The sequence below is a fragment of the Coccinella septempunctata genome, chromosome 1 (genome assembly GCF_907165205.1).
Source record: "Coccinella septempunctata chromosome 1, icCocSept1.1, whole genome shotgun sequence".
Classification (NCBI taxonomy): Eukaryota; Metazoa; Arthropoda; class Insecta; order Coleoptera; family Coccinellidae; genus Coccinella; species Coccinella septempunctata.
Genome location: NC_058189.1, coordinates 64,769,302 through 64,786,158, shown reverse-complemented (window position 1 = coordinate 64,786,158; position 16,857 = coordinate 64,769,302). Strand labels below are relative to the sequence as shown.

The window sequence follows — 16,857 nt, the reverse complement described above, 5'->3', positions numbered from 1 at the left end:
TGGCCTGGGAATAAAATGAATGGCTGATTCTGTTTTACAAGTAGGGGAGACTAGGGAGCATTGATACATGGGGAGGCTTGATACAAGCTTATATCTGCGGTCTGTAGCCGTTTTCAAGAGTATTATACTAGTGAACACTATTCTTTGGCAGAGGGCATTGCGTAACGTTAATCTGTAAGGCTTACAGTAGTTTGTTTGTGAAATATTCAACAAAGAGTGTTTTGAGGTGAGAAATTGTAAGTTTTTACTCAAGTTACCTAAGGGTTTTATGATCATGCATTAATTCTTCAGCATAAACAAACATTTCACTGGGAAATATGCATAAAACTACTCAATTTACAGTTTAATTCGGTTTTCAAAATATATGAGTATAAGATGAAAACATAAATCACTTTAAAAATTGCTTTCAGGGAGGTTTGAGACATTTCTCGTGGGGAGGCTTGATACATGTATCATCTTCAAAAAATATTCCGTAGCTAGTTGGATAGGCCTACATGAAGGCGTTTTTACCATTCAACATATCAAGGGGATTTTTAACAACTGGAATTTATCCGTACAATCCCCATGTATTTAACGAGGCCGACTTTTCTTGTGCGGAAATGACTAACCGACCATTTCCTGATTTTTCTACACCTATGGGTCCAAAGCAAGCCAGTATCATTGCTGACCTACCTACTGAGCTGAAAAATCCTAGTACATCCAGCAGCATACATAGCCGAGGCAGAACAAGAACCAAGAAAATCAAACAAAAGAGGTATACGAAAGAAAGAGTATGTAGACCAGGGTGTTTAGGACAATGAGGATGACACGGTTGAAGAATATGACTGAGAAGGCGAAGATGTAGCCTATATATATATTGCAATGGTTCATTTTCATCCTCTAGATCAAACGAATTCTAGATCACGTGTCAGGTGTGCTCGCAATGGCGCGATGAAGAATTTGCCGGTGTTAGAAAAGGCACAAAAATGTTTATATGTGACATTTGCAAGTGAAACCAATGGAACTTATATTTTCAATTTACGTCTCATACATCCCAGTACATCGTACCAATCCTCCCATATGTGGGGAGGCTTGAGACAGTTTGCATGTGTTTGTGTTCAACGTTCTGTACAGAATAAGGTGTTTATGTTTTGAGACTTCTATATTTATTTTGTTGAACGATTAATTGAAGAATTATATAATATAAGAAATATCCTGTTTTTTCATATAATTCAGTTTCCAAAATTAAAATTCCAAAAAACGTATCAACCATCCCCAGTCTCCCCTAGTAGTCTTTTTTTGCTTCAGTGCCTAGTGTCTCCTTTATAATACGAAAGTCTCAAGCTCGAGGTTCTCCCTGGTCGTAAGTTTTTTGAACGGATTTTGGAAGTAGTAAATGTGTGAGTCCATAATCTGAAACTAGAATTAAAACAGATGCATAACAACCGCCTATATAGATATCAATATTTCATATATCATCGATGATATGTAGATGTTGACCAGCGACCACGGTTTCGGTCTTCTTGGACCTCATCAGAGAGACACAACTCCCATTCCGTTGAACAAAGTGTAATCGTTAATCTGGCGAGAATAACTTGAGTTTCTGAATTCAAATTGTGGGACAAGTTCCACCTCATCTCGCAGCATTCTCCACGAAAACGAGATAATGATCGCGCACTTGTCGATTGTTTGAAGAACGACTTCGGCTCCGATTGTAGGACGCTACCGATGCGACTGGCTTACATAACTGGCCAATTAATTGTACCATAAGTGAAATGGGCAATCGACGCTTAGTTTGTGGGTTCGAGAATCCTTTACGGGTCTCCGAGGAGCACTTCGATGTGCTGCGTGTCCCATGTCACCTAAATGCATTGAATTTGTTCTTGTTATCGCTGTTAAATGTCACCCTAGAAAGTTAGATCGGCTTCAGGAATTTTGGGGCGGATTTCATAATGAAATGAAAGAGTTCTTTCGATATAGAAGATGACGTCGATCACCTTCAAATGGTTCTTCAGTTAAATACCAAATATTCAATTTTCACAAGGCTACGTTTGCGTCAAATTGGAATTGTCTCTTTTTCTGATATACATTTTTCAGGGTAGCTATTCGAAATATTATTTTGGATGGAAGTCACAAAGAAACTCCAGTTAAAATTATCTAGTATTCATTTAATTAATTAGTTGAATATTGATACAATACATAAAATTCGATGGATCGAAAATGATCCATATAAAATCAAAATCACAGCAAACTTGTCTCAATCACAATAAAATTTTTTCTTCAGTCTCGATTCCTTCAATAATTTATCACTTTCTTGATCCAGGGTATGTACTCGGAAACTCTGGTGTACAGTCCCGGAAGGAATGGTCTAGCACAGCCGATTCCGGTTGATACCACTCCTACCACAACCATCTGGTTGGGACTGCCAGAACCAACCATGAGGGGACCACCACTGTCAGCCTAAAGCACAGAATGAAAATACATAATAAGTTCAAAGAATTATGATAATGTTTCTGACATAACATAACTATCATAAACAATATATAGTTGACTCCTTCTAGGAGAGAATTTCCTTCCAATTTCAATAGCGAGCTCTACCAGAAATACACCAATCCATAAGCCAGAAGTCAAACAGTTAATCAATAGTTTTCAACGAAGTAGAGAAGAAAAGTCATACGAAAATCACTGGATTTGGTACACAGGAATTTTCTGATATGCGAAATCTCTCATATTTTGGCGATAGATACCTTCAGACAGAAATAATGACAAAAATATCATATATGTGAGCCGACAGAAACCCTCATTTATGAGAATGAAGCAAAAAGTAATTTGCTTTCACTATTTCCAATTGTTCTTCATCGATAGAAACGAGTTGCAATGATTCTAAATGAAAATACACGGTGAGTCTTTGACTCGTACATATGTTTTAACAGTAGATTGTTTAGGTCAAAAGAAACACTTTTTTCCTATAGGAGATATACAATTTTTTTTTACGATTTGGCCCTGATAAAATGATACCTACAGCTTTAGGTTTTCATAATGAGCCATACCTGGAGATACAAAATTCTCTTCAGAATTACAAGCTGAATCTATGCCACTACATATCTGTGGATCTTTCAAACAGAGTTGCATTCAGCCAAAGTACCCAATTTTCCAAATATCACAGATTTCATTTTTGAAATCAAATTACTAGAAAACGGTGCATTATACGAGAAGATATGAAGAATATTTTTATTTTATAATACCTTGAAATATTCATTAGATAGCGTTCAACTTTGTTTCTTGATTTGGGTTCTTTGAATTTTTGGTATTTTTATGGAATGTAATGGTCATAATGAGAAAACTGGAAGACTTGAGTGATATCTTGTGTTCGTAGGTAAAGGATTAATCAAATAAAGGAAAAACTATATTCCGAAATTCATTTCTTTCGATAAAACAGTTTGTGGGAGAACTAAAAATAACATTTTTTCATGGTTTTTCAACAGCCTGTATCTTTTAAACCTAGCCGATTCGGAAAAAATAGTAAGGAAAAAAAAGTGTTTCTTTTGACCTCAAGATTCTACTGTTCAAATATTTGTACGAGTCAAAGTCAAAGACTCACCCTGTATATAATAAAGGCATCCTTTGGACTGTTGAAGGTACATATTTCCGTTTCGTTTGATTTATCCATCGATTTCACGAAGACTATGAGATCGAAAGAGAGTTACTGATACCGAGAATTGCAAAGATGCCTTCAATATCTCTGTAAATTGCGAATTAAATTGTTTACGATCAATGTTGAAAAAGAAATGTAATTGTTTTACCCAGCAAGCGTCAATGCCACCTTGTTCATGTCCGGCACAGATTTGGGTCAACTGGATTTTTGTCTTTTTCCCCTGGGACTTGTACCACGCTTGGCACTGTTTGTTCTCAATAACATTCACTCTAGCCTTTTGCAGAACTTTGGCTCGTCCTCCTAGAAAAAAAAAGAAACTTAGGGAAAGTTTACGAGCAAAACACAGAGCATTTTTCACTCTCATACTTCTTTCCTGTGAAATTCGTAGTTCATTCTTGTCTTGTGTGGCAATAGACTTAAAAAGAAACTATCAGAAATGTAATACAGCTACACATTCTGTAAGTCAGACTGAAAGCAGCAAACTCCTATGTCATCGATTTTAAGATGTTATGGCAGTGCCGAAGCTATAACTCAAAGAATTGGGCGAGGATATTAAGCAAATTTCCAACCAAGGAAGGTCTGTTTAGCATGTCTTCCCAAACTTCTTTCATTGCCACAGACAATCCAATGGTACAGAAAAATGTTCCAGCAAGAGAGAGTTTCAGGAGAAAGTACAAACTGAAAGAAAATTATTCTGAAGGAATCTTCTGGGACTGGAAAACTCCAAAACTTCCTTAGAAACAATCCTACTGGAGTCCTGACAAGATATTGTGACTTCAGAAAGCCACAAAAAAGGATAAGTCAAGCAGAAATTGAGGACTGCTGGATTTGTGAGGAGGTGGCTGAAACACCAGATGAACTAGTGACAGAATGCCATTGCTAGCCAACGCAGAACAATCTTTTCAAAACACTGGTACTGGAAGGCCTGTTGTCGACTTCTGTAATGATCTCCAGTTTTCTGAGAAAAATTGGAGTGTTTAACTAGTGACAGAATGCCATTGCTAGCCAACGCAGAAAAATCTTTTCAGAACACTGGTACTGGAAGGCCTGTTGTAGACTTCTGTAATGATCTCCAGTTTTCTGAGAAAAATTTGAGTGTTTAACGTTGTTTTTCTTGCATGCCGTTGAAGATTTTGACGTTTTTCTGATGTTGACATGCGATAAACCGGAGCTGACGACGTTTTTCATTGTTGTCGCATTCAGGAATTTTCAGATTTTTAACGTGTGGGGGGATTTGCCTATAAAAGCAGTTTTTCCCTCGCGACGGTGAATTTTGAACTTGATTCTTTTACTCCTTAGTCTCTTTTGTCACTTTTAGGCTCTGTACTCTCTTTTCTCTGCGATTCGACTTTAATTGTGTGCACGACAAGCCGTTCAGCGAATTTATAATAAATTTTGTATTACGAAGTTAGTGCTCTTAGGAATTAATTTTTAGTTTTCGTTTGTTTTCCGTGAGTGCCTGAAATAAAGGAGGTAGTTCCCCGTCTTTACCATTCAGTTTCTTCATTAGACCTACACCAGTTACTTCTTTGACACTGCTGTACTGTATCGCTTTCTGTTATCTTTTGCCGTACTTTACCCTGTTTCGCGAGTCTGACTTTTCCCTTCGCTATCAGTCATGGTGCGTAAGCCCTTGGGGTAGTGAAGAGAAAGTCCCGTCAACCCCCTGTTCGCGTTCCGCGCCATAAATGTTGAAATCGAAACCTCTTCTTTTCTATCAGTCATGGTGCGTAAGCCCTTGGGGTAGAGAATAAGAGGTACCTCTCGTCGTCAGCGAAATCCCGTAGTTGCGCTCAAAATAGACCTCTTCTTCGCTATCAGTCATGGAGCGTTAGCCCTTGGGGTAGCGAATAAAAGTCTCGAATAGATCCGCCCTGGTTGTGTTTCTTTTCATTGGAGAAATACAATTGATTACATCCCGATACCGTATAGCAAGTCATTTCACTTCGCCAGGTCATACTTAGTATCCATTTCGTCAGTTCTGGTTGGCGCATTTTATTGAACAACCTTTGATTTTCACTGTACCCGGTATAAACTTTATTAAGTGCTCGTGATCGGATCGAATTTCCAGAATGTATGTTTGCTGATCGATTCACTCATATTTCATACCTATATTTCCGTTTTATATATAATCAGTTTCCGAAGGTGTGAATAAACTGGTACATACTTTGATTTTGACTATTTCGTTATCGCTACCACCCTATACTTCATTCAAATTTATTTTAGCAGTCGGTTGGCCATGAAATAATTTTCTCAAGTTTTTGTAACTAGAACGAAGTTAGGTTGGCACTCATGAAATGTCGTTAATGTCATAACGCCGTTGCCACAACTAATATCAATTTTTATTACGAAAATTCAGTGTTTCAGGAAGTGTTATTTAGAATTCAGGTCCGCTCATTCAAATAGTTATACCCTGATATTCTAAAATATACAATACGTCAGACGGTATCGAACATATTCAATGTAAGAGAATTTATATAATGTTTCATCTGAATCTAAACGACTTATATTTCAGCTGAATATTTCCACAATCAGAAAGATTGTGAATGAAGAAGATGACAAAGAATTTCCTTCTATTGGGAGACCCAAAAAAGTGGTGGCATTTGGGAATTTTATGTTTGAGTGAATTAATGCGAAAAGTTTACTACAGGATTTTCGATAAATGTCATCGGAGAATAAGTTCCCTAAAATGGATTTTTCTGTTTTTCATTTGACTTGTCCTATACAATGTAAATGTCTTAAGGTACTAATAAATATCTAATTATTATAATTACATCAATGTATTAAGATGAATAGCCACAAATATGCGCAAGTTGCCCTGTTACTGTTTATTCATGTGAAATTTTTGTTCAACGGTGAAGTTGCATCTTAACTTGAAACTTCCTCAACTCCTTTTACTTATATTGATGCAAGATGATTTTTGTTGAAAAATTTAACATTCTTGTAATTATCTGTTAATTCCTTCGGGAGATACCCATTGCCAACAACTGCATCATATGCATTTCATCTTCGGGTTAATATTTTTGAAATCTACAACTGATGTAAGCCAAAGAAGATAACGAACATTAAATCTCCTCAAGCTAGTGCATATTATGATATTATACTGATCTCTTGTATTTTCCATGCAAATAACTGGATTTGGTATGCCTTCAATCAGTTTGTATAAACTTCAATTATGTTCGTCACATATTTTCCGAAGAGATTCGACATTGTGATAAAATACGTAATAACAGAAACTTTTATGTAGAACGGGCAACATAGCGTTGATTTAAAACCGAAAAATGTTTTGACAAGCTTCATAACCCCACATTTTCGTACTATACAGAGTGAAATGTGTCAAATTTCCATGGCCAACCGACTGCTAAAATAAAGTTGAATGAAGTATAGATAACAGCGAACTCTGTCTCTGACTAGCAGCTACTCTGGTAGGTTTGCTATTCTTCCTAGGGAAAAGAATAGCTGGCGCTCGAGATTCTCCGAGGTAACCACGTTACACTTCATAGCGACGAAAGCAGCTCTGATCAGCGACAGAATAAATGTTAAGGTAGCAGTGCAATACAACCCCTTTTAAAATCTCATCTCAAGACCATAAGACTAGTTTTTCCTCACTGTGATAACTTGAATTGAATCATGTGAATTTTCTTTTTTTGCCCTTTTGTGTTTCAAGGAATTTCAGGTAAGTCAGACCAGTGAATCCAGACTATATTCAGGAATAATCTGTGGTCGCTAGATCCCAGAAGCAGCAGCTGCATTGCTTAAACAGCTCGTCTTCCCGAAATACCTCCCATAAGAGATTCAATTACCAATAATCAGAGGATAACTCCACTCTTCGTGATTACTATCCGTACGATAACATTCATCCAATAGCGCCGATTCGTTCCGTGCAATTTACGACCGATTTAAATAAATGGCCGATAATTAATCGAGCTTTGCTTCATCACAACAAGATATATCGCCTCGTGGCGTTCAATTTTGCGAAATTGTACATTTGTGCCAACTTCGACCGGGCACTACTTGCGCACGTCCGAATGTGCAAAGCTGGTAATTCGATGCCCGCCGACAGTTTTTCCTGGGTCAGAGGTCGCGATTCACCACACGATTTCGATCGAAGACGATCATTAGCCGAACCGTTGGAATTTGCGTGATTTTATTGAGCGGGCTTCCACGTGAGTTATGGCGTTTTAATATGTTCTTGCCGGCTATTAGCCTGGGACGGTATATCACACATTTCGGTTTCATCGAGGAAGGAATTCTTAGAGGAGGAGCACACGAGTTTCTAGAGTCTTATTATACACTCCTGGGCAAAAAACTGGACAGAAATTTTTTTCACCAAATTCATTTTGAAATAACTTCTTAAGGTGTGCATCGATTTTGATGATTTTGTTGTCTATTTGTAGCCTATTTCATTTAGTTTATCCTCTAATGTGTAGTCTTCAGGAATTCAATTGAATTAGATGGTATACAGAGTAGAACTAAAATTTGCAAATTCCTCTGAATTTCTGAACACCCTGTAGAGGTAATTAGTTACGCAATGATGGGTATTTAAATGAGATTTTGAAGCCTGATCTTCTCTCAACATTTCCCTGTTTAATTCACGTCAATAGCTCTTTCCTGAAAGGAAAAACGATTTTTCAAAGGAAACTATGCACAAGGGAATACTTCTTCTAACGAAAATTATGTATTTTTTACGAAATATCTTTGAAACGTCATATTTTGAAATAACCATTTCAACTCTTTTCCCAAAAAAAATTATTCAGTACTTGAAAACGAAAAATAAAAATGGGTATTCAAAATTTAAAGCGTTTCGTTTCTATCGCACAAGTTGGCAACAGCGCCTGAAATATGCGTTGATAATAAAGGACAACAAAGATGGCTGACTAGTGACTATGAAGTCTGCGACGAACGAGGAAGGGCGCAACATTTTATGGGATTTTTATGGCCGGTTGCTGTTGAGGCTCGCCAGTGGATACGAGCCTTATGACGGCTGAATCAACACCTTTTATTTTATAAACAAGCCATTGTTCTTTTTATTTTCTAGTAGGCGCTGTTGTCAAATCGTAAACTAGAAACGAGGCGATTTAAATTTTGAAACCTCATAGAGTCATTCGGGGCAACTGTGCGCACTTTTGCCTTTTAAGCCATACCCTGTTTCAAATGTTGAAGCTAGGAAAATTTAAACATATTCATAAGATAGAGAATTTTCTAATCTATAAGAAAACATCAGAAAGCAAACAAACAAAAACGTTTTCTTTCCGCAAAAAAGAATTCAATAGAGAAAGTCGGAGTGCGTTCACATGCCCCGTTTTGCGGGTAAGTGCGCGCACCCTCACGGGGTAAGTGAACGCGGTGCTTGGTGAACCACACAATCAAAACAAATTACAAAATAATGTCATCAAAATGTTACAATATTAGAGAAATGCTGTTTATTGTCAATACAGAAGCGCCTTTTTACAAGCAGCGCATTATTGTTCGTGCCACAATTCATGGTGAACACAACACTTGATACATTCCCCTGTTGGTGGCTCTTCATATTTTTCTAAACCAATAGGACAATATTGATCGAGTCTTAACCATGAAAATCAGCAATGTTTTAATTTATTCCTCACTGAACTAATGCCCATATAATGAATCTATGCGCACACTTTCCCCAGTAAGCCAAAATTCGAATTGACGTTCTTATAGAGTTGAGCAGCTAAGAAAACCTAAAATTTTTTATTATATATTTAGATTAATATGCCCATGATCGAATAAAATATCGTTTAACACTGTCGGACTCGGAAATTCTACCTGGCAGAATTTGCAGAGGTGCTAAAAATTAATAAGAAAACTAGTGAATTTGATTGATTGCAAATAAAAAGTTAACGAAACGTCGCACTGCGCACTCCTATGAAAAAATAATTTGGCGATTCTGCGCCCTTGCTTCACCTAAATGAACCCCTCTTTCATACATTGCATAGTCGAGATATACGCAGTGCGCACACTTACCCACTGCGCTCAGTTACCCCGAATGACTCTATTTGAAGAATGATTTTGAATAGTTTCCGCGGTGCATTTGAAAAGTTCATGAATAAAACTAATAATTATTCAATTTAAAGTTTCATGTGCTGTGATAACCCAAATTGCGGAGAATTCCTCATTTATAACATTAAGAACAATAACTACTTTTTGATCAAGGAACACTGGTATCTTGTAACCTTGCTACGTTATGATTAGTGTATATGTGATTAATCTTGTCAGTTATAGTCACTGGAATTTAGCACTGCATTTAGAAATTGTTTACCATGTAGCGCGAATTGTAACAGATTATCTCCATGAGATGAACATCCATCTATTGGACTGGCCTACACGTAGTCGCGATATAAACCCAATTGAGCATGTGTGAGACATGTTGCGAAGGCTTATTCGCAACCGTCAACCGGTAACCATTCCAGCTCTCAGAACAGCTCTTCTTGAAGAATGGGAAAACGTTCCACGACAGGCAATTGCCAATGAGGGCTACCGCGTGTGAATTCGCCGCTAGATGTGCTAGTGTAGCGTGAGGTCCACATCATAGACTCAACTATATGATTAATATTAAGTTTGTGGTCTTCATATATCTATAATACTTTTATTGATATTACGTGTTTAATGCTATAAAAGAAGTGAAGTCAAATCATTGTCAGGAAGGGACTTACACACATGACGAACAAGATATTGATTAGTAACCAAATATTTATATTTTCAATTTCTCCAATATTATGATCTGTGAAATGACAAGTCCCCGTCATAGTAGATAAACAAATCTTGCATTAGTTTGTCTATGTTCAGGACCTCACTCTACAAAGGCGCCAACTGGTGAGCAAAAAAACGGTAGCCCCCATTGTATTGGAAGCTTACCCCTTTTTCGTTTGAAAAATCGTATTTCCTTTCAGAAAAGAGCTATTGACGTGAATTGAAAAAGAAAATGTTAAGAGAATATCAGGCTTTAAAAACTCTTTCAAAGGCCATCATTGCGTCACTAATTAACTCCACAGGGTATCCAGAAATTCAGAGGCAATTGCAACTTTTCTTTTATTTCTACCCTTTATAACATCAAATTCAACAGAGATTCCTGCAGACTCAACATCAGGTGACAAACTAGAATAAATAGGCTACAAACAGACATCACAATGATCAAAATCGATGCACACTATAAAAAGTTATTTTGAAATGAATTCGCTGAACATTTTGTTTGTCTGGTTTTTTTGTCTAGGAGTGTAGTGGGAGACTCATAGAGGGAAATTCGGGATATACTCGAGCGTGTCAGATTACTATAAGGGAAGATACCTTGGACCCTCCTAGAGTACCCCTACCAGAAGTGTCTAGGACAGAATAGTGAAAAAAACAATATGAAATATGTGCTATTGCATGCTGAAAAGTACACATTCTCTTAAATAATCTGCAATTTAAGCGTGACGAATGTGAAATTTGCAAAAAAAACGTCACGCGTACATTCTTGAGCGTGGTAGCTTTTTTCTTATTTTGAAGCTAATGCTGCAAGAATAAAGGAAAAAATATGATTTGCCAGTTTCAGCAAGCCGAAACAACAAAAATTTTCAATAAAGGTCCCAAAAATCAGTTTTTTTTAATTATCTCCTTTCCTGGGTTTCAAATCGTTTTCACATTCATTATAAAAGTTGTAGAGCATGAGATATCTACAAATTTCGTCCGAAGCATTATTTTCTACGTTCAAAAGTTTTTGAGATATATGGCGATGAATGTACATTAGACTGGATACTACATTGACCTTTCGCATGTGTGGCTAAGCTCCTCGCCCTCAGACAAAAGTTATATAAAATTTTATTATGTACAACAGGTATAATGCAGAACAAGTGAAAGATATCCTGAATTGAAGAAAAAAGGACAAAAGTTTGCTTACCCTTCGAACTCAATTCGTTGGTCCAACCCCAGCCGGCTACGGTAGCCAGCAAGTTATCTACGGTGTAATCTTCGAGTCCGCTACTGGAAACCGGAAGGCAAGCTGGGGACACGCTGCCGGACCAAACAAGTTTCTCACCAAGCTCCAGAATGGCGATGTCGTTGTTTGGTTTATTGCACGCGTAGTCCGGATGCACCGTGACTTTCTTGATGGTTCTTTCGTAGGCATCTTCGGATTTCTCGGAGAGGTCGTGCTGGGATAGGGTTATTTTGATGCTCGTTGCTCTCAGAAGATCAAGACCAATGCCCCTATGAGGTTTAGCATGAGATTAAAGCGTTGCAATTCCAATTTTTCGCAGTTTACAACAACTCCTTGTGTAAGGAAGAGGTTAACACTTCAACAACAAACAGGCAAATATGGGTAATTCTAAGTTAGAGACTTGGTTTGGCCTGAAATTTTCACTGCAATTTGGATAAGGGAGAGCTAAAATATATAAATTATTTGGGAAACAATGAGTGTTGGTATAAATTTAGTTATGTCTACCCTTCCAGTCTCACTTATGAACTTACGTGCAAAGACAATGTCCAGCAGTTAAAACAAATCTGTTGCTGATTAAGGTACCTCCACAGAAGTGACCACCTCTTCGGGTTATAGAGACCAACCAAGGAAACTCCGCTTTTTCTGCGTCTTCACCACCAACTATTTTCGCATTTCTGACTGTTTTGTGTTGGCCACACTCGATGTCAGCAACTGAAATGGGTCAGCGATAAAAAAGTGTCATGTGAATTATATTTCTCTATTTTCGTCGTCTTTAACGTCCAGATTTTTCCTCAAAAACAAGGAGATACTGCTCCATAAAGATGGCACGAGAAAAGCAATTTTTATTTTTTGTTTAGGAACATAGAAACATTTGCTTTGAGAGAATCAATTTGAATTCTTTTACTTCGTAACAATAACTGATATGATTATTCAAAATAAATAGGTTTCCTTGTAGTTCTTTATACTTTTTGTGTTAAAATATTTCTACGGAATCTATATTTATTGGGTTGATATTACATATTTAAATTAGATGTCGTCAATGTCATAACGCCGTTGCCAAAACTAATATCAATTTTTATTACGAAAGTGTCGAAAGTGATTGAAAATCAGACAAAATCATACAAATCAGAAAGATTGTGAATGAAGATGATGACAAAGAATTTCCTTTCAAATGCCACCACCACAAAAGTGGTGGCATTTGAGAATTTTATGTTTGAGTGAATTAATGCGAAAAGTTTACTGAAGGATTTTCGATTATTGTCATCGTAGAATAGGTTCGCGAAAATTGATTTTTCTATTTTTCATTTGACTTGTTCTCTACACCTATACATGTCTTAAGGTACCAATAAATGCCTAATTATTATTATTATATCAATGCATTAAGATGAACAGCCACAAATACGCGCCAGTTGTCCTGTTAATTGTTTATTCATGTGAAATTTTTGTTCAAAGGTAAAGTTCATCTTGACTTGAAACTTCCTTCAATCCTTTTCACTTATATTGATGCAAGATATGATTTTTGTTGAAGAATTTAACATTCTTGTAATTATCTGTTAATTCCTTCGGGAGATACCCATTCCCAACCACTGCAACATATGCATTTTATCTTCGGGTTAATATTTTTGAAATCTACAACTGATGTAATGTATTCAAACTTTAGTCAAAGAAGATAACGAACATTAACTCTCCTCAAGCTAGTTCATATTATGATATTATACTGATCCCTTGTATTTTCCATGCAAATAACGAGATTTGGTACGCCTTCAATCAGTTTTTATGAACTTCAATTATGTTGGTCGCACATTTTTGGAAGAGATTCGACATTGTGATAAAATAAATAATAACAGAAACTTTTACGTAGAACGGGCAACATAGCGTTGATTTAAAACACAAAAATGGCCAACCGAGTGTTAAAATAAAAGTGAATGGAGTATAATTATTTGAATTCAATATTGAAATATTTTAAATTTTGTAAATCCTGATATGTATAATAAAACATTGAATTAAATGGAGTTTGCTGCCTTTTTGTTTTTCATCTTATGTTTTTCTTGTCGTGCATACAATTCAAGTTCATTTTTCACTGCAGGATACATATTTCATACATGTTTCTTATGTGCGAATAAAAGAAGAAAATCTGAGTGCACGTTATTGGTGGAAAATCTCGAAAAAAAAAATTCAAACATGAGAATATCCAAGTTGGGGATATTTGAAATTCTATTTTTTTGTCGCTATCTTGCAAGTTTCTGATAGGTTATACTCACAGTTAGTATAGGCAAAAATCCCTCCAATATTCAGCATCAGAATCCAGTGTCCAATCTGCATCTTCGATTCCGACAAATAACAACACTGGAAAAATTACCTGAATTGCTTTTTGGTGGTGTGAAGCCGAATGCTTAGTCCTGTTTCCGCCAAATCACCGTTATATACATTTTTCCGACTTTTATGGATCGAGTGGGGGAAGCTACTTCAAGGGCCCCTAATCGCCCAATAGAAATAATATTGATGGTCTAAGTTGCAACCTTGTCTGCAGCGCTGAGCTACCATTGTTTCATTGTTGATATTGATCGAAAAATTGCCGGTGTTTACATTTGTACGACAATGAACTTGATCTTCAGACGCCGCACGAAAAGTGTTATTGACGCAATTATCGAAAATTGTTTGGCAGGGGTTTAGAAGGAAGTTTGGCATTTACAGCTCCAAATGAGTAACTACAAAAGGGACTTGGATCAATTCCCGATAAAGATAAACATCAGAGTGTGCAATGATACGTTTTTTAGGGTCATAGTTGTTGAATCAGCCAGCGACTAGCATTCAAGATTAGATAATTTTTGTAACATGAAGGAAATCTTACATAGTATGTACATTATCTGCTTCATCCAGGGTTGGGATGCAGTATATGGAACAAGGTTAATATCATCAAAACCAAAAGGATGATATTCACGTAACTTTGCACGGATGTACTAACAATTAAGTAGTTAAAATTCGCCGTTATGGGCATCTCAAAATTTGCTTCTCAATATTTGAAAAAATACCGGTGAGGCTGAATGAAAACTTCATTTATAAATGAAAAGTTTGATAGTACGAGGATGTATTGATATCTAGTTAGCCTAGACCAGTTCCATGCATAAAAAAAATATTGCGTTTACCATAGCAACGAACAATAACTCATTAAAAGTGTCAGTGTGAAGTTTGAGGTCAAAAAAGTAAACCAGAGTTACGCAATAAATTAAAAGAAAGAAGATGTACACCGAAATTGTGAAAATCGAAAAATTGGAGTATCCAGCCATCATCAAGTACCTGTATTAAAAGGGTTAGGAGGTAAGCAGATTTACGAAGATATGGTTAATACCCTTGGTGATCAATGTCCTTCGTATGCGACCGTGAAAAATTGGACTGCAAGCTTCAAAAGAGGTAAATTTTTCATTGAAGATGATGACCGATCGGGAAGGCCAGTTTCTGTGTCAGGCCCCGAAAATATCGATGCAGTTCATGACAAGATTTTATCAGACCGTCGAATTGGGTTGAAACGGATATCTGAAGCACTGAATATTTCAAACGAATGCGTTCATCATATAGTTCACGTCAATTTGGACATGAGAAAATATGCTGCTAAATGGATCCCCAAATGTTTGAATGTTGCCAAAAGCTTGCAAGGGTAGAAGCATCGCGTTCGATCTGTGCTCGATTTGAAAAAGATGTAGACTTCTTGAACCGAATTGTTACTATGGACGAGACTTGGGTACATTTCTACGATCCAGAAACTAAGCAACAATCGATGGAATGGCGACACTCTGGTTCTCCAAAATCTAAGAAGTTTCGTGTCCAAAAATCTGCTGGAAAAGCTCTTCCTTCAGTGTTTTGGGATTGCCATGGAGCAGTCATGATTGATTTTTTGGATAAGGGTAAAACAATAACCGGAGATTACTATTCGACATTACTGACCACTCTACGGGAAAAAATTAAAGAGGAAAGCTATCCAAAGGTGTTTTGTTTCTGCAGGACAACGCCCCTGCACACAAATCTCATGTTGCCATGCAAAAAATTCGTGATTTAGTGTTTGGATTACTAGAACACCCCCCTTATTCACCAGATTTGGCTCCATCTGACCATCATCTCTTTCTTCAACTGAAAAAAAAAACTTTAAAGGGTCGTAAATTTTCTTCCAACGAGGAGGTAATAGAAGCTGTTGAGGTCTGGTTTGCAGAGCAAGAAGAAACATTTTTTGAACTGTCTAGAGATGTTGCAGGTTTGCTGTAATAATGTATCCAATTAAGAGTGGAATATGTTGAGTAATAAAATATTTTGACACTGAAATTTTGTTCGGGTCTATAGTAGGCTAAGAATTTTTCAATATATCCTCGTATTGATGAGAAGAGTCTAGCAAAATTACATGAGAATTGTATCATCTTCAAAGAAATTCTGCATCTGAGAAAGTGCCTGGAACATGACTGTAAAATTCTGCACACAACCCCTTTTTTGGAGGGTGCTTCTACATATAGCACACCCAAACCCCATTTCAACTCCGCCCATGTGTATTTTCGAAAAAAAAATCCTCAGGCCTAAATTAAACTGTTGTAGAAGACGCTAATTGTATATTCCCCAGACATCCTCGACTTATGATGTTGTATCCCTCCCTTGAGCTGCCCTTGGCGCAGTTTCCCTTCGTCCGACACGAACAAACAATTAAAATTATTTATCAACACAAGGCTCAGTCGGGGAATTATTCCACGCAGCATTTCCGCGATAATTAAAGCCTCACAAAGGTGAACCCCCCAATCGGAACGTTTGGAAAATTGTCAGCTAAGGTTTTCGACAAGGTGACACGGCGCAATCTTATATAACACGCAGTAGAGGCGTCTATAAACGCCCGCATTTATGTGTGTCACTAGGTTAGTGTCAACTCAATTTAATCTGATAATGGGGAACTCGATTGTGGAGCATGAAGTTCAATATCATCTGCGTATCTGCACGGAATACAACCTTATCCGTTTTCATCATTGATACGGCGATGATTATGGACGGTAGGTGTGGTGTCCTCATGGAAGAAAGATGGTCCTTTCATGCTGCTTAGTTCAGACGGTTTAGTAATAGCAAAGTTACTCTATCTGCAGCGGAACTAGGCCGAATACTGGTATATTGTAAAATTGTATTGGGTACTTTCAAAAACTGAAAAAAAAAAACAGAATACCGACTATATATCAGTGGCGGCTCGTGGTCATGAGAGTTGAGGAGGCTAATAGTTTTCGAGAAGTGTTGGAACAAACTCTTATCAGTCAATAAAGTATAC

The 16,857-nt window shown here is 37.0% G+C and overlaps 1 protein-coding gene across 2 annotated transcripts; it reads right to left on the bottom strand.

The window, feature by feature from the left end:
- Positions 1 to 2,227: 2,227 nt before the first annotated feature.
- Positions 2,228 to 14,502, bottom strand: LOC123316904 (trypsin-1). 2 transcript variants are annotated; one of them, XM_044903190.1, is made up of 5 exons: positions 14,422 to 14,502; positions 12,101 to 12,281; positions 11,532 to 11,839; positions 3,783 to 3,934; positions 2,228 to 2,439 (listed from the first exon to the last, which is right to left on the bottom strand). In XM_044903190.1, the coding sequence occupies exons 1-5, from the start codon at positions 14,444 to 14,446 to the stop codon at positions 2,275 to 2,277; spliced, it is 831 nt and encodes a 276-aa protein (XP_044759125.1). In that variant the 5' UTR covers positions 14,447 to 14,502; the 3' UTR covers positions 2,228 to 2,274. The 2 variants fall into 2 exon arrangements, with proteins under 2 accessions (XP_044759125.1, XP_044759117.1); XM_044903182.1 differs by lacking the exon at positions 14,422 to 14,502 and adding an exon at positions 13,832 to 14,178.
- Between the last annotated feature and the right edge of the window lie 2,355 nt (positions 14,503 to 16,857).

Excerpts from the sequence above, each read along its gene's own strand:
- LOC123316904 (XM_044903182.1), bottom strand. The coding sequence starts at position 13,892 with ATGCAGATTGGACACTGGATTCTGATGCTGAATATTGGAGGGATTTTT. Across the intron at positions 12,282-13,831 it reads GATTTTTGCCTATACTAACT|TTGCTGACATCGAGTGTGGC; the intron begins GTGAGTATAACC and ends GACCCATTTCAG. Across the intron at positions 3,935-11,531 it reads CAACGAATTGAGTTCGAAGG|GAGGACGAGCCAAAGTTCTG; the intron begins GTAAGCAAACTT and ends TTTTTTTTCTAG.